The sequence below is a fragment of the Bos grunniens genome, chromosome 9 (assembly GCF_055505025.1).
Source record: "Bos grunniens cultivar Pamir isolate PY7600 chromosome 9, Bosgru_T2T1.0, whole genome shotgun sequence".
Lineage (NCBI taxonomy): Eukaryota > Metazoa > Chordata > Mammalia > Artiodactyla > Bovidae > Bos > Bos grunniens.
The window spans coordinates 16,381,523-16,406,395 of record NC_141173.1 but is presented as its reverse complement, the minus strand read 5'-3'; the positions used below and the strand labels follow the sequence as shown (position 1 = coordinate 16,406,395).

Here is a 24,873-nt window from a genome sequence, read left to right as displayed (position 1 = left end):
CATAATTAATTAATAAGAGTTTAAGACCTTTTATTCAGTTACCTGAAAAATATGTGACAAGCTTTCTCTTATATCTATGCTTCAGCTTTTGTTTTATAACCATGATTTTATCAAGTTAGTTATTTAGAGCCCATTTCAGCCCACAGTGGATTTCAGGAAGCTTACATTATCAGTATCCTAGTATTCTGAGTCTTAATTAAATACTGTTCCTAATTAAATCATTTTTTAATATTTGAAGTACACAAAATGAAAGGCATATGTGGTTTTCTTATAAATGGAACAAGACTGTGGAAATGTATAAGAGAGAAATTAATTATATTTATTTTTTTCTATTCATTATCATTTATTCATTAAAAGTGATACAAAGTTTTTAAATTATCTTTTTATACACAAAATACTCAACAGTTAGAAACAAACAGGAGTGTTCCATTTCTTAGATGCATCATGTGACAATTCCCTGTCAGACCTCAAGGAATAAATAAATTCCTGATCCAAAATCAGTGAAACAAATGAAGTGTTCTTCAGCGTTAAACAATACGAAGGGTTTGCCACAGCAAGTATTTATCTTTTATGGAAGTTATTAAAAGCTTTAATCAAATTTTAGTGTAATATGCACACCCAAAATGCACTATGAGAGAGAACACATTAAAAATGAACTACAAACTGAACCATTAACTGAGCCAGGCTTTAACACGGCAGCCGCTCTATTAAGGAGGAGTCCACGAAGGTGATCATTTACCTGAAGCCCCTGGCAGTGCCTGCTTTTCCTCTCTCAACTCAACTAGGCCTCTCTAGCCATCTCGAGCTGGACTACTCCAGCTAAAACAAAACTGCTGAATGAGGAAGGAAACAGAAAACACGTGGGAAAGAGAAGGTTTGAAGGTCAACCAGACAGTAAGCAGAAGCAAGAACATTAGGAGAAGCAATCAGACATGTGAAGCACCAAGAAGGAACACGTTCATAAAATTACAAGATTTCTGTATGTTCCGTTACTATGCCAACTTTATGTTCTTTTGTATACAAACATCAACAATTCAGCGTCTGCTCTTTGAATCTCACTCATGGGATTTCTCCGAGTGAACTACATTATCCACTGGATAGTGTAAAACACAATTTTTTAATACAGTAAGAGTAAAAAAAGAAAAAATTCTAGCAATACATTTGCCATAAATACCTTAAACTTGTTTCCCACACTGATGAAGCTAAGTTTTCCTGCTTTTTGTTTAGTGTCTTTGTTGTTATTTGTGGATGACTCAAATAATTCCCGGATAAATTTATCCCTGGATTCACATATTAAGGACTCAAGAGACATATGTAAGGCGTCATTATTTTTTTCCACAAACTGCGTCTGAAAAACAAAGCAGACAGGAATGGTTCAGTCCATCTTGTGGTGATATTCCTTAACACGGTGCTGTCCAACAGAACACTCAGGTAACAGAAATGCTCTGTATCTGTGCTGTCCAATACAGCCACCACCAGCCACGGGAACAGCGAGCACGTGAGATGTGGCCAGGGTCCTGAGGGACTGAATTTTAAATTTTGCTTAACTTTAAAAAGCCAGATGTGGCTAGACATTATGGTATTGTACAGCGCAGCTTTAACATCGAATGGTTTTCTCCCTGTAAATGTTCTACTCACTGTTTCATAGCACACTGCCCCGGCAAAATGCCTGACGATGAAGCCTTCGTCATCTCGGATGTTCCTGTGAACTGCCAGCTTAGACTTTCTAGGAATCTGAAAATCAACACATACATCAGTCATTAAATTATCAAAAATATACAGTGTTAATAACTCCCTTTAGAAAACATCTGGGATGTGAAATACTTAAAATCAAAAAGGGAGTTTTCATACTTTATACAATCATATTGCTCCTTAAGTAAGCCTTCATGTACCAATAAAATCTAGCAAATATTTTTGGTCATAATCTCTTAGGAAGAAAAAAAAAAAGGAATAAGACACAAAACAAAACAAAACCACATTATTTAGAAGCACATGCAAAACACAGCAGGCATTTTATAAAGTTAACTGTTTATGTCTAAAGTAGTAGCTGCTGAATGGTCATCTGGAGCACTTTTAAACCACCAGACCATTTACATGAGGTGATTCCTAGGTGTGACCAAGGTTGAGAAGCATTGTTCTACAGAAACACCTGAAATCAGCACAGGGACTCACCAACTGATTTTAGCCATGCCTCCTAACACTTTTACACAATGAGCCCAAATCTATTTGAAGAAAACAAAATCACTTTCTGGTTGTACTATCACTATAATATCTCATATTGGTATCATTTCTAAAAGTTTCCAAAATAAAAGATCACCTCTGACCCACAAAATAGCCTAAGGTTAAGAAAGACGATCTCATTTAAAAATGAAAAAGCTAAGACCCCATAACCTCACCAGGCTTCTCCTGGGTGAGAGAGCTGGCAGACAACAGAGCCTCCCCTCTGCGTGGCAGCAAACAGCACGAGTCAGAGGGTGGCCCTGGGATCAAGATGCCAGCCTGATGCCCAAATCCAACACTTTTTCTCTATTCTAGGAAAGGAGGTCGCTTGCCCTCTCCATGCCCGTCCCCTCATCTCTAGCATGGGGAAGCAAGCAGGAGCAAGGGCAAAGGATTACTGTGAGCTTAGTCACTCAGTCGTGTCCGACTCTTTGTGACCCTACAGACTGTAGCCTGCCAGGGTCCTCTGTCCATGGGGATTCTCCAGGCAAGAACACTGGAATGGGCTGCCATGCCCTCCTCCAGGGGATCTTTGCAACCCAGGGACTGAACCCAGGTCTCCCACATTGCAGGCAGATTCTTTACCATCTGAGCCACCCGTGAAGCCCATTATGAGGATTAAATAAAGTAATTCAAACAAAATGCTTAGAATGCACTTGGCACATGGCAAGCAATTCAATAAATGATTATCATTATTTATATTTTCAAAGAAACACAACAAAAGTAGTGAATCGTACAAATTAGAATTTACTGCTGTGCTCTTGTTCTGTTTTGAGGAAAGTGACCAAAGCCCATTCCTGATGCTTTTGTTGGCTGTCCTTGGAGCACTATGTCTCAGAAACCTTGGTCACAATTTGTTGACCAGCAGTCAGTTCTCTTGGCAAAAGTGACTGTGCATCCAGACTGGTTCTCATAGAGAGCAGTGAATAAACAGGACGGGATACACGTCTTCAATCTTAGCGGAAGTTTTCCTGGGGACCCACGCTGTTTTATTTCTATCTCCACTGAAGTGAAGAGAGGCAGCCTTCACATCCCAAGATTTATTTAAGGACACAGAAGAACTGCAAGTCAATGAAACAGGTGGCTATGGGATGCAGTCTCCAGAGAAGGTTAGCATAATTACATCAGCTTTTTCAGTAAATGCCTTCAACCTGCTTATGTTATGATGTATGGAAACAAGAATATCTGCTTTCATTCACTTCAACTCCTGGACCCATCAAAGCAATGACTGTTATACTATGCCCCAGTCTCAAAACTGTAACAGTATAGGAGGCAACTGCAACTCTGAACAGCTTTTCTTTTCTCTTCCATCTTCCTTCCTTCCTGTCTTTGTTGTTCTAAGATGAGGTAGCAACTATCTACAAGGGTGAAATTAACATCCACATTTCTCTGTGCTACTCTGCTCATTCTGGGTCCAAGGACAGAGTTGTGTTTGGATTACGTCAGAGGATGTAGGTTGAGTGTAATGATGAACACAGAGTTACCTAAACAAAGAAAACTCCTTGAGATGCAAACTCCAGCCTTATGGAGAATGGCCCTACTGATCACCACCACTGGCGGGGATTCAAGCACAGCTCTATGACACAACAGCAGTCTAGAGAATCAGGTCTTCTGACACTTTTTGGAAGAGTACTTCTCATTTATTTCTCTCTGTGTCTCTTTTTGTCTCTCTCTGTGTCTGTTTTACCCTTCAGCTAATTCTTCTGTTGCTTCAGCTTCTGTGACCCTTTCTGAGCACTATTTCCATTCAAAATTCATAAGGAAAGAGCATCAAATGAAATTACTGATCATTAAATGAATTGCTTCTACCAGTCAGACTCTTAGCCACAAGCTTTGCTGGTTTTACAAACGTGCAGACAGGTGGCTGCATGTGACTCTAGGTCCTAACACCCCTGGGAAGTGATCCACTTCACACAATACCTAACAGAGCAACTGATGGCCACTTCATCCAGAAGGGAGAACATAAAAACAGTACATAAATGTACAAAAAAATGTACATAAATCTTTTTGTACATCTTATATAGGAGAAATGTATTTTATATCCAGCCAAAAAGGCCTTGATTGGATAGATCAGCAGCAGCAAAGATATACAGATATAAATTAATGGTCATCTATAGAAGACACAGTGCTGGATTAATTATAGAAGATGTATATAGTTGTTCAAAGCCTTACATAACTTAAGAGTCTAATTATCTAATATCTAACATCTAGCACATCTTTCTGAAAGTTTCTCTTCCAACCAGAGCCTCAATTTTGAAATGACAAACTCACAGAGAGTCGGAAATGGTCTTTGTGCTTCTGGTGAACTGCAGATGTGAAGTGTTGATCACTTGGCTGGGGAAGGCGATTTTCTTCATCCAAAATATCTAATATTCCCATTAATTTTGCTTCAATTAAATCTATTTCAAAAAATTCAAATATGACAGGGTAAAAACACAACACTTTAAACTTACTGATCACAAATTTTGAGGGCTGGTCAGAAACAAAGTAACATGATTTCACTGTTTTCTCTCAAAAGCTACAGAGAGTAAATGAATTTTATTTTACATCTGACAATTTATTAGAAATATCTAATATCTGACAATATTAGAAAGCAACATCATATACTCAACACAGTTTAGAGAACAACTCTATAAAGAAAATGACTAACGTAATAACCATCCTGGCTGTAAGCTAGGACAGAGGCCAAAGAGCCAGCAACCTTCCTCTCCCAGATGACCTCTATATTCAAAATGAAGTAAAACTACAGAAGCTTTTGTAAGTGTAGGTTTTCAAAACTACTTATAGATATGGATTCAAAAGCTTTCCAGCAAAACTTCACCAACAACACGTATTTATGTTCCTTACATTCATATGTTTTGAATTTACTGCCTGCCCAAAACAACTATAAAATGTAAGCTGCTTAAATGCAGTAGATAGAACTGTTAAATGGGACAGACTCTAAAAGACAGGAATTAGGAACAAGATGGCAGAGGAGTAGGTGGACATCGAGTACATCTCTCTCTACGGATACATCAGGAACATAGTTTCAGACACAGAAGTGCATGCAGAACACCAGCTGAGAGTGGCCTGGAGTACCTGACCAGAAGAAAACAATATACAGAACCACGCAAAACCCGGTAGGAAAAAGGAACTAGGGGGAAACACAGGAGTGTTAGTACGGCTGTACCTGCCCTCGGCGGGTGGGGGGACTGAAGCAGGGGTCCAATCCCCACATCTGGGCAATTGTCTGAGTCAGAGGAGAAACATTTAAGGCTGAGAGTGAAACAGCTGATCTGTGGCAGCCTAAATGGAATGAGAATCAGACAGTCCTTGCCACAGCCATACATACCCTGGATAGGGATGCAGGTCCCCTGGAAGGGGCAGCAGCTGGAAGCTGGAGTTTAGGGATTGTGGAGCAATCCCAGGGCAAGAGCTGCTGTTGACTGCAGAGAGACAGGCCAAGGGGATGTGAGGGAGGAGAATATGGTGGGAAATGCCTGTGGAGGAAAGCCAGGCAGCCATGGAAGCAAGGCGATACTGCTGAGTCACACATAGGGGATGGAGCCATCACCACAGCCTCTCTCTCCACACGCCAGCATTAGCAGGTGAACAACAGAGAGGCTGGCCCATCAAATACCTGAGGCACTACAGAGTAGGACCCCAGCCAGGGAACCCCTTTAAGTGCCCGACACAAGTATATACTGAGTAGGATCCCAGTCAGGGGGGCCCCTCTATGTGCTTGACACCCCGAACAACAGAGAAGGACCCCAGGCAAGGGAGCCCTCTAAGTGCATGAATGGGCGGAGCTACAGACAAAGGCTGGCCAGAGGCCTTCTGATCACCAGCTACAAGAGGCTCGAAAAAAGATTCTGAGAGGGCCATAACTCCTGCCAGGGAGGCAGTCCATGTCCCTGCACACTTGGTGCCACCAGGGTCCCCACAAGCCAAGCAGCTGCACCTCACCTCTCACTGGTGAGCTGCCACAGCCAAAAAAAGTCTTGCATCTATGCGCACAGGGTCACTTCAGTCATGTCTGGACTCTGTAACCCTGTACACTGTGGCCTGCCAGGCTTCTCTGTCAGGGAGCGGGGCTCTCCAGGCAAGAATACTGGAGCATATTGGCCAATACCGGTTGCCATACTCTTTTAGAGCACTGTATTTCCTGCTGCCCTAGCTTCTAACTCCCCTGAGTACCTGGTGCTGCCAGAACCCCTGAGACCCAAGCAGCTGCACCAACTCCACACCTGGCCCTCACGGGGAAAACCCAAGTCCTCCAGGGCAGCCTCAGGAGCAAACCCCAGTGGATGACCCACATGCAGAGGTGGAAATAAAACCACAATTGAAACCCGGGTGTAGTGTGGCTGAGGAAGAAGACCTAAAACCTTCCCACCAGCTGTACAAGCTGCAGATTAAATCCGTACAATCATCTAGGCAGACTCTGTGTCTATGGAATATATAAAAGGCCACTGAGAGCTCCCACAAAAGAAAATGCACTAGTCCTGACAGCTGCAGACATTGGAAGCAAGAATGCACAGGAGTAGGACCAGATTAGAATCTGAGCTGCCCCCACAGCAGGTCCAGAGATCAGCACAGTGTTGGAGGGCATCCTAGAGAGGTGAGGGGGACTGTGACTTCCAGCGAGGGAGAGGACTCTGACAGCAGGGACCCAAGAAAAACATTTATTCTTCTTATGTTTGACTTATTCTGTAGATTCTTTTGGATTTTTTTTCTTTTTTCCCCCTTGCCCCCCCTCTGTTGCAGTTGTCGATTTTACTGGCACTATGAAACCTAATTAAGCTTTTGAGCTTTTCTTTTTTTCCTCAGTTACATTTTTTATTATTGTTATAAACCTCTGCCTCTACACTGGGCTTTTTCAGTTTTGTGGAGTTTTCCTTTTTTTTTTTTTTCTAATTTTTTAGTATTACTTTTTAATTTTTTAAACCTATTATTTTTCCTACATTTATCTCTTTGTTTCTCCTACTGTTCTTTTCCCCTTTCAATTAATCCTTAATGTACATAAATCTTCTTTATTTACCTTTATTTAACTTTGTATATCTATTCTTTCTTTCCTTACATCTCAACATATTTGTTAATGTTATTTTCATTGTTTTATTCCGCAGTTGGCACCTTGCTTTAGTTTTGTTTTCCAGTTTGTGCTTCAGTTAGTTTTGTTCTGGTAGATACAATTTTTGGTTTCCTTTGCTCACCGGGTCAGTCTATTATACTTTATTTTTGTTGGAATGCTTTGATTTTGTTTATGGGTGGATATGTATATGTGTTTATTCAGTCACACTTTTTATTGTTGTTATAAACCTCTGCCTCTACACTGGATTTCTGCGGTTCTGTGGAGCTTTCCTTTTTTTTTTTTCTTTTTCTTCACTTTTTTTCTTTTCTCTTTTTTATAATTTTTAATTTTTTTAAACCTATTATATATTTTCTACATTTATTCCTTTGTTTGCCTTTCCTACTGTTCTTTCCCCCTTGCAGTTAATGTTTAATGTATATAAATCTTCTTCATCTACCTCTATTTAACTTTGCATATCTATTCTTTCTTTCTTTTCTTTCCTTCCTTTCCTCTCAACACATTTGTTGGTTTTGTTTTCATAGCTTTATTCCCCACTTGAAACCTTGTGTTAGTTTTGTTTTCCAGTTTCTGCTTTAGTTAGTTTTGTTCTTAACTGGTAAATATAATTTTTGATTTCCTTTGTTCACCGGGTCAATCTACTGTACTTTATTTTTCCTGGACTGTTCTGTCTTTGCTCATGGGTGTATATGTATATGTGTATGTTCTATTTTTTAAAATTATTATTTGCCTGATTTTGTAACTGCCATTTGTCTGGGGTTCATCTTTGGTTTCTCATTTTTGGATATTTGTTTTAATCTCACTTAATGTCATAACAAACCACTTGTGGAATCTTCATTCCTGACCAGAGATCAAGCCCTGAGCCTTTGGAGTGGGAACACTGACTCCGAGACCCTAAACTACCAGAGAACTAATCCTGCTATTGCTGCTGCTAAGTCACTTCAGTTGTGCCCAACTCTGTGCGACCCCATAGACGGCAGCCCACCAGGCTCCCCCGTCCCTGGGATTCTCCAGGCAAGAACACTGGAGTGGGTTGCGTTTCCTTCTCCAATGCATGAAATTGAAAAGTGAAAGTGAAGTTGCTCAGTTGTGTCCGACTCCTAGAGACCCCATGGACTGCAGCCCACCAGGCTCCTCCATCCACGGGAGTATCAAACAGAGAGAACTCACACAAAGGAAACCCCTTGACTGCAAGGCCCAGCATCACCCAACCACGAGTGGTGCCCTGTGCAGGATGCCCCATCTGAACAACAAACAGAACAAAAATACAAACCCAATCATCAGCAGACAGCATTACCATATCACTTAGCCTTGTCCATCAGAGGAGAAACAAACAAACAAACAAGACCTCAGCATAAATCTCACCCTATAGGAAGCTTACACAAACCCCTGGACCAAACTTAGGAGGGCAGAAACCAAAAGGAAGAAAGAATTCAAACTTGAAGCCTGGAAAAAGCAGACCTCAAATACAATAAGTTAAAAAAAAAATAATGAAAAAGCAGAGAAATACTACACAAATGAAAGAACAAATGAGAAATGCAGCAGTCCAAACAAATGAAGAGGAAACAGCCAAACTACTTAAAAAAGAATTCAGAATAATGATAGTAAAGATGATCAAAAACCTTCAAAACAAAATGGAGAAAATGCAGGAATCAATTAACAAACATCTAGAAGAACTGAAGAATAAACACACAGAAACAAACAACACATTTACTGAAATTAAAAATACTCTAGGAATAATCAATAGCAGAATATCTGAAGCAGAAGGAATCAGTGAGCTAGAAGGGAAAATGGTGGCAATAACTTCTGAAGAGCAGATTAAAGTAAAAAGAATGAAAAGAACTGAGGATAGTCTCAGAGACCTTGGAGACAGTATCAAAAGCACCAACATTTGAATTAAACATTCAAAGAAGAAGAGAAAAAAGGGGTATGAGAAAAATTTTAAGAGATTATAGTTGAAAATTTCCCCAACATGGAAAAAGAAATAGTGAATCAACTCCAAAAGGCACAGAGTCCATACCGGATAAAACCAAGGAGAAACACACCAAGACACATACTAATGAAACTAACAAAGACTAAACACAAAGAAAGAATATTAAAAGCAGCAAGGGAGAAGCAGTAAGTGACATACAAGGGAAACCCCATATGCGTAACAGCTGATCTTTCAGCAGAAACTCTGCAGGCCAGAAGGGAATGGCAGGATATATTAAAGTTCTGAAAGGGAAAAATCTACCACCAAGATTACTGTAGCTGGCAAGGATCTCATTCAAAACTGCTGGAAAATTCAAAAGCTTTTTCAGCCAAGCAAAAGTTAAGAGAATTCAGTACCACCAAACTGGCTTTACAACAAATGTTAAAGGGATTTATATAGTCAAGAAATAGAAGAGAAGAAAAAGATTTACAAAGTCAACCCCAAACAATTAAGAGAATGGCAACAGGAATATATACATCAAAAACTACTTAAAATGTAAATAGATTAAATGCTCGAACCAAAAGACACAGACTAACTGAATGGATACAAAAACAAGACCCATATATGCTGTCTACAGGAAACCCACTTCAGACCTCAAGACACATATGCACTGAAAGTGAGAGGATGGAAAAATATATTCTACCCAAATAGGAAGCAAAAGAAAGCTGGAATAGAAATCTTCATATAAGATAAAATAGACCTTAAAATAAAGAAGATTACAAGCGCGGGCAGCTGCAACGGCGCACAAGAGCAGCAGAAAGGAGCTACACCACATCCAAGGTCAGGGGCGGAGCCCGGGAGAAGCTACCCCGTGCTGAAGGTAAGGAGCAGCAGCTGCACTTTGCTGGGGCAGCCGTGAAGAGATACCCCACGTCCAAGGTAAGAGAAAACCAAGTAAGAGGCAGGCACTTAGAGAGGGCATCAGAGGGCAGACGCACTGAAACCACAATCACAGACAACTAGCCAATCTGACCACATGGACCACAGCCTGGTCTAACTCAGTGAAACTAAGCTATGCCCTGTGGGGCCACCCAAGACGGGCGGGTCATGGTGGAGATGTCTAATAGAATGTGGTCCACTGGAGAAGGGAATAGCAAACCACTTCAGTATTCTTGCCTTGAGAACCCCATGAACAGTATGAAAAGGCAAAATGATAGGATACTTAAAGATGAACTCCCCAGGTCAGTAGGAGCCCAATATGCTACTGGAGATCAGTGGAGAAATAACTCCAGAAAGAATGAAGGGATGGAGCCAAAGCAAAAACAATACCCAGCTGTGGATGGTACTGGTGATAGAAGCAAGGTTTGATGCTATAAAGAGCAGTACTGCATAGGAACCTGGAATGTTAGGTCCATGAATCAAGGCAAATTGGAAGTGGTCAAACAGGAGATGACAAGAGTGAACATCGGCATTCTAGGAATCAGCAAACTAAGATGGACGGGAACGGGTGAATTTAACTCAGATGACCATTATATCTACTACTGTGGGCAGGACTCCCTTAGAAGAAATGGAGTAGCCATCACAGTCAACAAAAGAGTCCAAAATGCAGTACTTGGATGCAATCTCAAAAATGACAGAATGATCTCTGTTTGTTTCCAAGGCAAACCATTCAATATCACAGTAATCCAACCCTATGCCTCAACCAGTAATGCTGAAGAAGCTGAAGTTGAACGGTTCTTTAAAGACCTACAAGACCTTCTAGAACTAACACCCAAAAAAGATGTCCTTTTCATTATAGGGAACTAGAATGCAAAAGTAGGAAGTCAAGAAACACCTAAAGTAACGGGCAAATTTGGCCTTGGAGTACAGAATTAAGCAGGGCAAAGGCTAATAGACTTCTGCCAAGAGAACGTACTGGTCATAGCAAACACCCTCTTCCAACAACACAAGAGAAGACTCTACATGTGGACATCACCAGATGGTCGACACTGAAATCAGATTGATTATATTTCTAATAAAAAATTGATTATATTATATTTCTTTGCATCCAAAGATGGAGAAGCTCTATACAGTCAACAAAAACAAGACCAGGAGCTGACTGTGGCTCAGATCATGAACTCCTTATTGCCAAATTCAGACTGAAATTGAAGTAAGTTGGGAAAACCACTAGACAATTCAGGTATGACCTAAATCAAATCCCTTATGATTATAGAGTGGAAGTGAGAAATAGATTTAAGGGACTAGATCTGATAGACAGAGTGCCTGATGAACTATGGACGGAGGTTCGTGACATTGTACAGGAGACAGGGATCAAGACCATCCTCATGGAAAAGAAATGCAAAAAGCAAAATGGCTGTCTGGGGAGGTCTTACAAATAGCTGTGAAAAGAAGAGAAGCAAAAAGCAAATGAGAAAAGGAAAGATATAAGCATCTGAATACAGAGTTCGAAAGAATAGCAAGAAGAGATAAGAAAGCCTTCCTCAGCTATCAATGCAAAGAAATAGAGGAAAACAACAGAATGGGAAAGACTAGAGATGTCTTCAAGAAAATTAGAGATACCAAGGGAACATTTCATGCAAAGATGGGCTCGATAAAGGAGAGAAATGGTAGGGACCTAACAGAAGCAGAAGATATTAAGAAGAGATGGCAAGAATACACAGAAGAACTGTACAAAAAAGATCTTCATGACCCAGATAATCACAATGGTGTGATCACTGACCTAGAGCCAGACATCCTGGAATGTGAAGTCAAGTGGGCCTTAGAAAGGATCACTACGAACAAAGCTAGTGGAGGTGATGGTATTCCAGTGGAGCTATTTCAAATCCTGGAAGATGATGCTGTGAAAGTGCTGCACTCAATATGCCAGCAAATTTGGAAAACTCAGCAGTGGCCACAGGACTGGAAAAGGTCAGTTTTCATTCCAATCCCAAAGAAAGGCAATGCCAAAGAATGCTCAAACTACCACACAATTGCACTCATCTCACATGCTAGTAAAGTTATGCTCAAAATTCTCCAAGCCAGGCTTCAGCAATACGTGAACCGTGAACTTCCTGATGTTCAAGCTGGTTTTAGAAAAGGCAGAGGAACCAGAGATCAAATTGCCAACATCCACAGGATCATCGAAAAAGAAAGAGAGCTCCAGAAAAACATCTATTTCTGCTTTATTGACTATGCCAAAGCCTTTGACTGTGTAGATCACAATAAACTGGAAAATTCTGAAAGAGATGGGAATACCAGACCACTGGACCTGCCTCTTGAGAAATCTGTATGCAGGTCAGGAAGCAACAGTTAGAACTGGACATGCAACAACAGACTGGTTCCAAATAGGAAAAGGAGTATGTTAAGGCTGTATATTGTCACCCTGCTTATTTAACTTATATGCAGAGTACATCATGAGAAATGCTGGGCTGGAAGAAGCACAAGCTGGAATCAAGATTGCCGGGAGAAATATCAATAACCTCAGATATGCAGATGACACCACCCTTATGGCAGAAAGTGAAGAGGAACTAAAAAGCCTCTTGATGAAGGTGAAAGAGGATAGTGAAAAAGCTGGCTTAAAACTCAACATTCAGAAAACGAAGATGGCATCTGGTCCCATCATTTCATGGGAAATAGATGTGGAAACAGTGGCAGACTTTATTTTTTGGGGCTCCAAAATCACGGCAGATGGTGACTGCAGCCATGAAATTAAAAGACGCTTACTTCTTGGAAGAAAAGTTATGATCAACATAGATAGTATATTCAAAAGCAGAGACATTACTTTGCCAACAAAGGTCCTTCTAGTCAAGGCTATGTGTTTCCCAGTGGTCATGTATGGATGTGAGAGTTGGACTGTGAAGAAAGCTGAGCACCGAAGAATTGATGCTTTTGAACTGTGGTGTTGGAAAAGACTCTTGAGAGTCCCTTGGACTGCAAGGAAATCCAGCCAGTCCATTCTGAAGGAGATCAGCCCTGGGATTTCTTTGGAAGGAATGATGCTGAAGCTGAAACTCCAGTACTTTGGCCACCTCATGCGAAGTCTTGACTCATTGGAAGGGACTCTGATGCTTGGAGGGATTGGGGGCAGGAGGAGAAGGAGACAACAGAGGATGAGATGGCTGGATGGCATCACTGACTCAATGGATGTTGAGTCTGAGTGAACTCCGGGGGTTGGTGATGGACAGGAAGGCCTGGCGTGCTGTGATTCATGGGGTCGCAAAGAGTCAGACACAACTGAGCGACTGAACTGAATGAAAGAAAGAAATCAAAGATGACATAAACAGATGGAGAGCTATTGTATATTCCTGGGTAGGAAGAATCAATATTGTGAAAATGACTATACTACTAAATGCAATCTACAGATTCAGTGTGATCCCTATCCAATTACCAATGGCATTTTTCACAGAACTAGAACAAAAAATTTCACAGTTCATATGGAAACACAGAAGATCCCAAATAGCCAAAGCAGTCTTGAGAAAGAAGAATTCAGCTGAAGGATTCAACCTTCCTGACTTCAAATTATACTACAAAGCTACAGTCATCAAGACAGTGTGGTACTGGCACAAAAACAGAAATACAGACAAATGGAACAAGACAGAAAGCCCAGAAATAAACCCATGCACGTATGGGTACCTTATTTTTGACAAAGGAGTCAAGAATATACAGTGGAGCAAAGACAGCCTCTTCGATAAATGGTGCTGGGAAAACTGGACAGCTACATGAAAAGAATGAAGTCAGAACACTTCCTAACATCACACACAAAGATAAACTCAAAATGGATTAAAGACCTAAATGTAAGACCACAAACTATAAAACTCTTAGAGGAAAACACAGGCAGAACACTCGACGGCATAAATCAAAGCAAGATCCTCTATGACCCACCTCTTAGAGTAACAGAAATAAAAACAAAAGTAAACAAGTGGGACCTGATTAAACTTAAAAGCTTTTCCACAGCAAAGGAAACTAGAAGCAAGGTGAAAAGACAACTGTCAGAATGGGAGAAACTAACAGCAAATGAAACAACACACAAAGGATTAATTTCCAAAATATACAAGCAGCTCATACAACTCAATATCAAAAAAACAAACAACCCAATCAAAAAGTGGGAAAAGACCTAAACACACATTTGTCCAAGGAAGACATACAGATGACTAATAAACAAATGAAAAGATGCTCAACATCGCTCATTATTAGAGAAATGCAAATCAAAACCACCATGAGATTATCGCCTCACACCAGTCAGAATGGCCACCATCAAAAAGTCTAGAAACAATAAATGCTGGAGAGGGTGTGGAACGTTCTTGCTCTGTTGGTGGGAATGTAATTTGATACAGACACTATGGAAGAAGGTATGGAGATTCCTTAAAAAACTAGGAATAAAACCACCATATGACCTTGCAATCCCACTTCGAGGCATATACCCTGAGGAAACCAAAACTGAAAAAGACACATGTATCCCATTGTTCACTGCAGCACTATTTACAATAGCTAGAACACGGAAGCAACCTCGATTTCCTTCAACAGATGAGTAGACAAAGAAGTTGTAGTACATATACACAATGGAATATTACTCAGCCATAAAAAGGAATGCCTTTGAGTCAGTTCTAATGAAGTAGATGAACCTAGAACCTATTATACAGAGTGAAGTAAGTCAGAAAAAGAAAGATAAATATTGCATTCTAATGCACATATACGGAATCTAGAAAAATGGCTGAAGAATTTATTTACAGGGCAGCAATGGAGAAACAGACAGAGAATAGACTTACGGACATGGGGAGAGGGTAGGAGAGGGTGAGATGTATGGAAAGAGTAACCTGGAAACTTACACTACCGTATGTAAAATAGACAGCCATGGGGAATTTGCTGTATGGCTCAAGAAACTCAAACAGGGGCTATGTATCAACCTAGAGGGGTGGGATGGGGAGGGAGATGGGAGGGAAGCTCAGAAGGGAGGGGATATGTGTCTACCTATGGCTGATTCGTGTTGAGGTTTGACAGAAAACAACAAAATTCTGTAAAGCAATTATCCTTCAATTAAAAAATTAATTAATTAATTATAAATAACGGCTACAGGACACAGGAAGAGAAATGAAGACTCTAACTGCACTGGTCAGAGAAAGATGCATCTTGGGCAGCTAGTGGGGGTGAAGGGGGGCACACTGACTGAGCTGTAAACGAGAGTATTCTGACAGATGCAGGACATGGACGTGGGCAGAAAGGTAAACAGAAGGGGAGGCATTCCAGCCAAGACATCCAATGACACCATCAGAGGCACGAAGATCTGAGAAAGGACAAGGTATGTGGAGGGATATGCTAAGTGGACCAGGCAGGATATGAGTCCTTTGAGAAGTTATATAAAGTATTATCATTGTGACTGTGTTGTTGTTTTTACCACTGTTGTTCTCTCTTGTCCAAATCTAGCAAGAGTTACTGGCTCAATTGCCAAATTCCACTTTCACAGCAAGGTTTACCCAACAGCTGATTTTAGAGATCGGCTGGAAGGAAAAGACAGCCTGAGCACCAGCTGGGTGACAACAGGGCAAGGTCTCTCTACCAACAACAGACCAGGAAAGGGACTGTTCTCCTGCTGCGTGGCATTATCTGATGGGACCCACTGAACTTGTGAGGCCTACTTGCCACCAGCTGGAGTGTAGAGCCAACGTCCAGAGAACAGAGACGAAGAACGGCAGACGCTGAGCGAAGCCCCTGCAGACCCCGCGGGGACCTTGCTATACCACGGGCTTCCTCACGCCAAGTAAGGAATCCCTTCACTGCTTGAACAGTTTTGTTTCCTCCTTAACTTAGCCACGTGTTAACTGTTTAACAAAGAAAATGCCCATCACAGTAAACAGAAGAAATTTTCAGAATACTTCCAGTATAGCTGAATTTGGTGCCTTCATGTGAAAAAACAATTTCCTAGCAGTGCTAGAGAAGTAAAACCTCTCTTGAATACCACAGTTTCAAGTCCCATAATCAGAAGTATCAATCACAGAGCATAGAAGAATGACTAGTAAAAACATTCACTATATCTTCCCGTAATTCCCCAAAATGGAGTAAAAACAATACATACCTATACAGTCCTGATTATCCACATAATGCACTTCATTCACACCTAAACCTTCCTTTTGATAGAGTTCTTGTTCCTAGAAAAAAATAATCACAATCACAGATATGGAGATGCCATGTGAGAGGAAAGACTCAGTTTGGTGCCAGATATAATCATAACATTTATTGATTAGTCAGCGTACAAAAGGTTCATACCAATTGACTGGGTAACTGAGAAGTCTTACAAAACGTTAGGGAAGAAAAATCCTTGCCCCTAAGGCAAGGCGAAATCACAACTTCAATGGCCAACATAACACACGATTTACATATGTGGAAACGTTCCCTCACAGATAAGCACGCTTTCCCTGAAATACGCTGGGCAGCCAGGCACAGACACAGGGATCTGTTAATAATCACTCAAACCCAAGACAAGACCAGGGCAGGCAGGCAGGAATTTTATCACAGATGAGTGAGCAACGCAATGAACTCAGGGTTATGTATATTTCTTATTTTTCCCCCTGAATGTTTAAATATTTCCTCCTAAGAGACATACTAGCAGAAGGTTCTGTCATTCTAGGAGGCAGTGTCCACTTGAACTCAATCTGAATCTGAAATTCACTTTTATTTTAAAGAACTGTTATAAACATAAATCAAGACTGTCTCCTCTTCATGCAGTTTCTAGATAAAGCTTGCTGGGCTGGTAGGAAGGGAAGAATTAAGGCAGGTTATGTGAGAAGCATACATGCCAAACTTCACACAGTAATGGAAGGACTAAGGCAGCCGGAGGAAACATTTCAGAGAAACCCTCTTAACTGCTAAGTACTTGTTTTCACCTGTTTGTTTATGCCAGAACTGGCTTAACTATAATATATAAGGAGAGGTGTAAAAGTTGGAATGTGCTGGGAAACCCAAAAGGACAAAAACATAGTAAGAAAGGAGGAAAAGATGAATGGGATGGGAGCAGGAAAGAAAGGATTTCACATTTCAAGTCCAGATTCAGAGGGGAGCTGAGAAAACAGCGGTGCTCATATGAAGGGAACAGCACTATGAACCAGCAGCCAGGAAGGTGGGTGTAGACCTGCAGAAGTCACTGAACCGCTGTGGTTTCTTCATCTGTAAAACAAAGGGCTGGACTAGACTAACGGGGTAATTTTGAGTTCCCTTTAACTCTATTTGCTTCACCCAGGAAAATACATCTCAAACAGCTCAAAGGAAGGAAAGGGAAGAGTATTAGTAGGAAACAGCAGAAAATTCAAAATACAAGGTAAAAAATGGTGAGACTAATCACAAATCTACTGATTCAAAGTTACCTATACTTACTGTGCACTCTCAAGTGTTACAAAGAACTTTCCTAAGACCTGAGACTGTAAGTGCAGGACAGGTCCACAGTTACCTACTATGAGTATGAGCGGGAAGTTCCTTACCCGACCAGAGACGGCGTCCGGCCAAAAACACGCCACCAACAGGCCACTGGCAGCGCACAGTGTAACCTGGCAGGGCTAGGGAGGCAGGCCAGGCCAGTGCCCGTGGACTCTCCCAACCTGGGGGCTCCGCTGCCATATACAGAGAGAGGGTGAGCAGGTAACGAGTGGGCAGAAGCAGAGACCCAGGGGAAGAGAGGGGTGCCCAGGACTGGGTGAGAGACTGCTGACTGGCAGTGGAGGAGGAGAGAGCCCAATCAGGAAAAGAAACAAGAAAAATTTCAAGTCTAGTAAAAGTCACTAGTAAAAGGCAAGATTCCCTCACTTCTGAGGAGGCACCTATTTTAGAGTTTTTACTTGGCTTGGTCCCTAAGCTCAGCTCACATCGACACTTAGGATGTGCCCCCACAGCCCACACAGGGCCTCTCTGCTTCCCTGGGCCACCTTACACCACACCCCATCCATCCGGGTAACTACAGTCTATCTCTGTACCCTGAAATTTAAAATAGAGGGCCGTTCTTAAATCTAAATTGTACGCCAATTACCTCCTTCAGAATCCTTTCATTAAAAAATTGTTGAAGCTTCTCATTGCAATAGTTGATACAAAATTGTTCAAAACTGTTATGTTCAAAGTACTCTGAAAATAAAACCAGAATCAAGAGTCATCATCAGATCAACTTCACATTAATAAATTTAACTTAGGATAAAATTTTATTGTATCAATGCTTAATTTAACAGTATGTTAAAATGTATGTATAACTGTTTCATAATCCTCAAATGCTCTTATTTCAAGACTTAAATTTTGATAGGCACTAAAATTAAGTATTAGAAACACCTCAGCTTGACAAAAAGTTGTTTGTTAAATAAATATAATATAGTAAAAGATATAAAATATAAGTCACTTGAGACATATTTTTAAGGCACAGGAGTTAAGGCAATCTAAATTGAAGAAAATGACTTAAAATGTAAGCACTTCATATTTTTCTGTATAATCTGTGAGATTGTAGTTAGCAAAAATATTATAGATACTGATGCATTTCTAAAATTAAGGAGTTGTATTACATTATTTCTAAGATCCTTGCAGCTTTAAAATGTTATGACTTTGTGTATTCATGTGCTGGCACAAACTGGTGCAGACCAAGAAACCCATGTCTGAAGACTATGAAATTCTCAAGTCAGTGATGAGTGTTTCTCTAGCTCTGAACAAAAGGTAATGCTTTATTGTAAATTTCAAAATATATATCACATCAAAAACAAAACTCTGCCCTTCCCAAAAATGTAAACACTCATATCTTCTCATGGCAACTGCAAACAAATTACAAAGGACACCACTTGTGCACAGACAGAAGGAACGCCCGCACTGATAAAGCTCAATAAAAAAATGGTCAGACTTACTGCGAGATTTTTACAACATGGTCATTCCGAACAAAGCATTCAGACATGAGTGACTCATTTCATTTCTGGTCATACACACCCACAATTCCTCCCAAATATTTATCTGAATAGTTTACGCATTCGGCAGAAATTAATTGGACATAGCTCTCTGTTAACAACTATCGGTAAGGATGGAGTTTTATATATAGTCATGAGTTTGGCCTCTGTGCTGGGTTAACCTGTACCCAGCTCTACACTGGAGTCAATGGTCTTAATGAGTCAATTCTCTTTATCAGCAACACTGAGGACTTTATTCAGCTCTACTCATTTAAGAGTACTGAGACATGCCTACCCACAGTAGTTTCAATCAATATTTTAAGCATTAGTGTGACCAAAATCCACAAGTCTTTCCTTTTTTCCTGAAACATTTAAATCATATTATGAAGTGAAATGATAGTATGGACACATAACTGGAAATACATTAAGTAAAAGGTACTACAGGGAAAAAAGGCTTTTAAAATTGTAATCATGTGTGGAAAAACTCAGTGTAAAAATATCAAACAGATACAAACTCACAAACAAAACTATATTTACCAAACCCAGCAATATCCAGGACTCCAATAAAATAGGATGATGTTTCAAAAGGAAAACACTGGTTCACTCTGTTGACCACATGATCAAAAAGATGGCTATAGACGGTCTTTGCCAGGGCATCCCGGGCATTGTTTGCCTGTTCCACTTTCAGGGGTACCCTGTAAAAGAAGACCGAGTCAACAGAAATTCTTCCTAGTAATACGTTATGGAAACAACACCAGGTTCCCAAGAGCTGAGCACAGTCAACGCGAAGGAGAAAATAAACAGCTACAAAATGTCAGTTGTGAATGAAAACAAACAAATAGGGCCAAGTAAAATACTACAGGAGAATTATCTATAATTAAAGACCTATTATTGAGTAAAAGAATATTAGGCTCAAAACATCTTTTTAACCTTAATTTTATACCTCACGGTACATGCTGAATACACAAGAAATTTATTCAGAGGAATAATCTTCCAGGTGACTTTCTTAAATGCAAAAGAAACTGTGTTTAATTCCAGACAACTTTAAAGTTCAGTAATTTGTTAACACTGCTTAAGGAAAAAAAGTTGATCTTAAAATCCAAACTGTCCAACTGTACTCTTTCATCTAAGTATTAATTAACTACACGGCATAACAGCATCAGACGCTGTAGATACATACACGGTCCAATGAAGAGAGTGCCACACAAAAGAACTTCCAGACACTGTGCCAAATGCTGTTGTAAAGCATGAGGCACCTTGGGAACACCAGAAAAAATGATAAAACTTCGAAAGACATCTTGAAAGTCATTCAGGTCAGACTAATACTTCAATCTCTTCTGAACAGTGGTTTCCCAACGTATATTTCTTGCAGAAGAACCCTTTCCTAAAGGGACTCTTATGTGGACACTCCATCCATAAAACATAGAACTGCTTTAGCACACAGGGGAAATGGAGCAGAGGACCACAGCCGGGGCTTCTACCAGCCTTCCCGTGGCCTCCAGAAATGTCTCTGAAGGACCATGCTACTGCAGGCACAGATTTTCTTCATCATAGCAATAATTGGGAATTAGCTTAGCAGAGAACCAGGCTAAACATACCTTGCTAATATTTCTGAAAGTAAGTTACAGGATTTTCTGTGTAGCTAAAAGGGCTTTTTTTATCCTTACTTTTTAAATTTATTGAAATGGTTTGACACACTCCTTTGCCTTACTCAGCAAGGAACAGAGACAGGATCTGGCTTTTCCCTCACAAGGCAGGACTTGCAAGGAGCAGTGAGCAGGGAACTTACTTTATCACTGTTCCTTTGGTGCCCCCTGCTGTTGTCAGCATGACTCTTGTAGTTAAACTTACACGAAGATCATCTTGATCCAGACCCAGTAATTCAGCACAATATTCCAATGACTGAGTAGATTTATTCTTCAGATTACAACCACCTAACGAAAACACATTTTAATTTGCAATTAATAAACATTACATGAGATTTTCAAGAGGCATTTCTTAGGAAATACACTTCACTGACACAGCTATGAATAAGACAAGGCTTATTTGTGACTTTTAATTTCACCTCCCTCGTTCCCCACCCTTGTCAGACACTCATACTGCCAAGGTCACTGGGCAACTCATTCAGGGCAGCCCATGACACAATCCTTTCAGCCCGCCAAAATTTTAACCTGTCAGGGTTTCATTTTCCATGACCCTGCAAGGGAAATATTACTAATGATAGATTACAAACCTTGTTAATATATTAAATCTCTGGAGTAACAGAATGCCTTATCACTAAAACTCTCATGACTGCAGAAAACGTTAAGGAGTAATTTCAGTGGTAAACGTCTTGATGTCAGTGTGGGTGTGGATGTTTGTCTAGGGGCAGGTGTGAGTGTGCACACGTGCATGTGCTGGTGACACTCGGGGACAAAGGAGGAGGGTAAGGCGGCCACGGCTATTTTTTCTGAACATCATATCTACAGGTTCCTATTTATTGAGGCTGTTTCAAAATGCTTCTTATAGAAAGACAGCATACAATAGTGCTTTAGACTCCGGGCTGTTATGGCTCTAGAATTTACTAGTTGTGTGACCTTGAATGAGTTACTTATTATGCTTAGTTTCCTCACCCATATAATAAGGATAGTAACTGTATCAATCTAATAAGGTTGTTATGAAGACTAGTAAGGGTGGATACGTGAATTGCTCGGAAGAGCGTCTGGTGCATAATAAGCACATATAATTATCGTCTTATTAATAATAATAAAATAATTAATATTTTAGGACTGTATAAATGATTCATTTAAGACTATCTAATTTCAAAATTACAAAGAATGCATGTAATCATATGAGAATTATATCATGACAAATAGATAAACTATTTAACAGACTGGTCTCAGGGGAAATAGACTATGAGATCTCATATGAATAAGGGGTTGTCAAGACAATTCATTGAGGAAAGAATTGCATTTCAAACAAATGGCATTGGACAACTGGACGTCCACAGGCAAAAGAACGTAGCTGGATTCCTACTTCATACCATACAAAGAAATAAACTCAAAGACTTCAAGGTAAGAGTTAACACAATTCTCTTAGAAGAATTCAGACATAAATCCATATGATCTTGGACTAGGCTGGTTTCCTAGATATGGCACCATAAGCAACAAAAGAAAATAATGTGCAAACTGAATTTCATCAAAGTGAAAACCTTTTACGTTTCAAAGAACATTATCAAAAATTTAAAAGACAAATCACAGAATATGAGAAAATATTTGCAAATTATATATCTGATAAGGAACTTATATTCAGAATATACTTAAAAATTTTTACAAGTGAATTTTTAAAAGGCAATCAAATAAATGAGTAAAGAATACAAGCAGTCATTTCTCAAAAAAAAGATACACAAATGGCCAATAAAATCATGAAAAAATGCTCAGCAGCTTGATCCATCAGGAAAATGCAAATAAAAACCACAATGAGGCAGCACTTTGCATGTACTAGAGTGGTGAGAACGTACAACGATTCAGTTACTTTGAAAATCAATAATTCCTCTAAAGGTTAAATATAGAATTACCATATGACTCTGCAATTCCACTCCTAGGCATACACACAGAGAAATGAAAATATATACGCACACAAAAACCTGCACATGAATGTTTACAGTAGCAATATTCATAACAGCCAAAGGTCGAAGCAACCTAAAAGTTCCTCAAATGACAAATGGATAAAATGTGGTATATATCCGTGCAATGAAGTACTAGTCAGCAAAAAAAGAAATGATGTACTGACAGATGTTTAAACATGAATGAACCTTGAAAACACTATGTTAAGTGAAAGAAACTAGTCACAAAAGAGCCCATATTGTTCGATTTCATTTATATGAAGCACCCAGTTGACAGAGACAATGTAGAACAGTGGCTGCCTAAAGGCTGGGTATTCGGGAGGGTTGGGGAGTAACTACTGAAGGCTATGGAGTTCCTTCTGGAGTGATGACAATGTTCTAAAACTGATTAGAGTGATTATTGTGCAACTCAATACAAATTGTTTAAATAAAGCGGGAAAAAACAATAAGGGAAGAGGAATACTTAGAAGACATATTAAACCTTTAATTCCAGGAAAATAAAATTACTACTAGTTTGTACACACATACACATGATCTAAAATTACATAACTCAAAAAATTTACCACCAATAACTGATCAATTCATTTCAATGCTTCTTTTTTTAACTGTTTTGCAAAGTTTGCCTGGAAAATCCCATGAATGGAGGAGCCTGGTAGGCTGCAGTCCATGAGGTCGCTAAGAGTCAGACACAACTGTGCGACTTCACTTTGACTTTTCACTTTCATGCACTGGAGAAGGAAATGACAACCCACTCTGGTATTCTTGCCTGAAGAATCCCAGGGACCTTGGGGGAGCCTGGTGGGCTACCATCTGTGGTGTCTCACAGAGTTGGGACACAACTGAAGCGACTTAGCAGAAGCAGCAGCAGCATAAAATATTTATGCTAGTAAATTAAAAGTTTTTTAAAACATTAAAAGTTTCAAAAATGCAAAAAAAAAACCACTATAAAATAACGTAAGGCTTTCATGTCACACCTTCTAAAAATGAACTTCTTTGAACAATTTTTTACAATTGTTCTTATAATAACGTATATTTCGTTATGTGGAATTTTAAAAACATATGAAGTCCCAATAGGTATTTTTTGCATTTCCATCAAGTACAAACTTCTAAATAGCAATGGGAGCTGTCACCATATTTACTAAAGAATAAATTTTCTGATAAAATAATTACAAAATATCCAGAGCTTTTTCAAATTGCAAGGTCATGCCAAAATTGAGCTCTCTGAGACAGGAAAAAATAAATTCTAACTAGAAAGAAATCATCTGAATCTACAGGAAGGATTATAGGAACGATGAAGATTAATATAATAAAATCTTAGCTATTAAAATAAAAAAGACTTAGTTTATTAATTCTTTTGATTTATTCCCTCATTCCAATCTGCTCTGCTTTCTCCTCATTTTCCCTTCAACAGAAGGAAGTTAGAGAAGAAAAATAAAAGACAATGTAAATATCTACTAAGTGCCTTTTGACAATTAAATGCTTTTCAACTAACTAGACCCACATTCATGATTCTCTGTGTACACCTGCGCCACAGGGTAATAACACGAGGTGTGTGAACATGCCACCTATCACTTCAAACAAGCAATATTTCCAAAGTGTGCATTAACTAAACATTTTTGGATATTATTAATACTTGGAATTCCTGCATGCTCCCTTGGTATAATGATGCCACAGAGCAAACGAAAATGTACTCCAACATTCATTACATTTTCAAATCCCTCAAAAAAAAAACTAATACAAATTTTAATGCATACTAAGTATATACCTGATATTGTCTGGTTTTTCTTTTTGCTTGTTTCATTTTAAACTGGGATTAATCACTATTTTTATTTTACTTATGAATTAAAAACACAGTGATTACTACATGGCAGGCATAAGTATTTGCATCATTCTACAAATATTCAACTCATTTATTCCTCTTTACGACATGAGGTTGGACCTGGTATTTATTATTCCCACTTTACAGGTGAGGAAACCGAGACTCAGAGAGGTTAAGTTCCTGCCCCAGATCACATAGGCAGGTAACACACGGTGAACAGATTAGCCCTAGACAACGTACTCTTACATACCATACTCTGTCATCTGATGCTGCAGTCACAGACTCACAGACACTCAGTCTGAAAGCCATTAAGACTGTCGACTTTCATCTGCTCAGAAAGTTCAGTGACAGAGGGCAATGAGGGGCAGTTATCGCACA

The 24,873-nt window shown here is 39.7% G+C and overlaps 1 protein-coding gene across 7 annotated transcripts in view; it reads right to left on the bottom strand.

The window, feature by feature from the left end:
* The window catches only part of MYO6 (myosin VI), a 157,367-nt gene that overhangs the window by 43,973 nt on the left and 88,521 nt on the right, over positions 1 to 24,873 (bottom strand). For all 7 annotated transcript variants that reach the window (XM_086316879.1, XM_086316877.1, XM_086316880.1 and 4 more), the window contains exons 12-18: positions 20,862 to 21,006; positions 19,610 to 19,767; positions 18,187 to 18,278; positions 16,246 to 16,318; positions 4,492 to 4,619; positions 1,639 to 1,734; positions 1,175 to 1,348 (exon numbers count right to left, since the gene is read on the bottom strand). In XM_086316879.1, the coding sequence (XP_086173005.1) occupies positions 1,175 to 1,348; positions 1,639 to 1,734; positions 4,492 to 4,619; positions 16,246 to 16,318; positions 18,187 to 18,278; positions 19,610 to 19,767; positions 20,862 to 21,006 (866 nt within the window). The remainder of the gene's footprint in view (positions 1 to 1,174; positions 1,349 to 1,638; positions 1,735 to 4,491; positions 4,620 to 16,245; positions 16,319 to 18,186; positions 18,279 to 19,609; positions 19,768 to 20,861; positions 21,007 to 24,873) is intronic.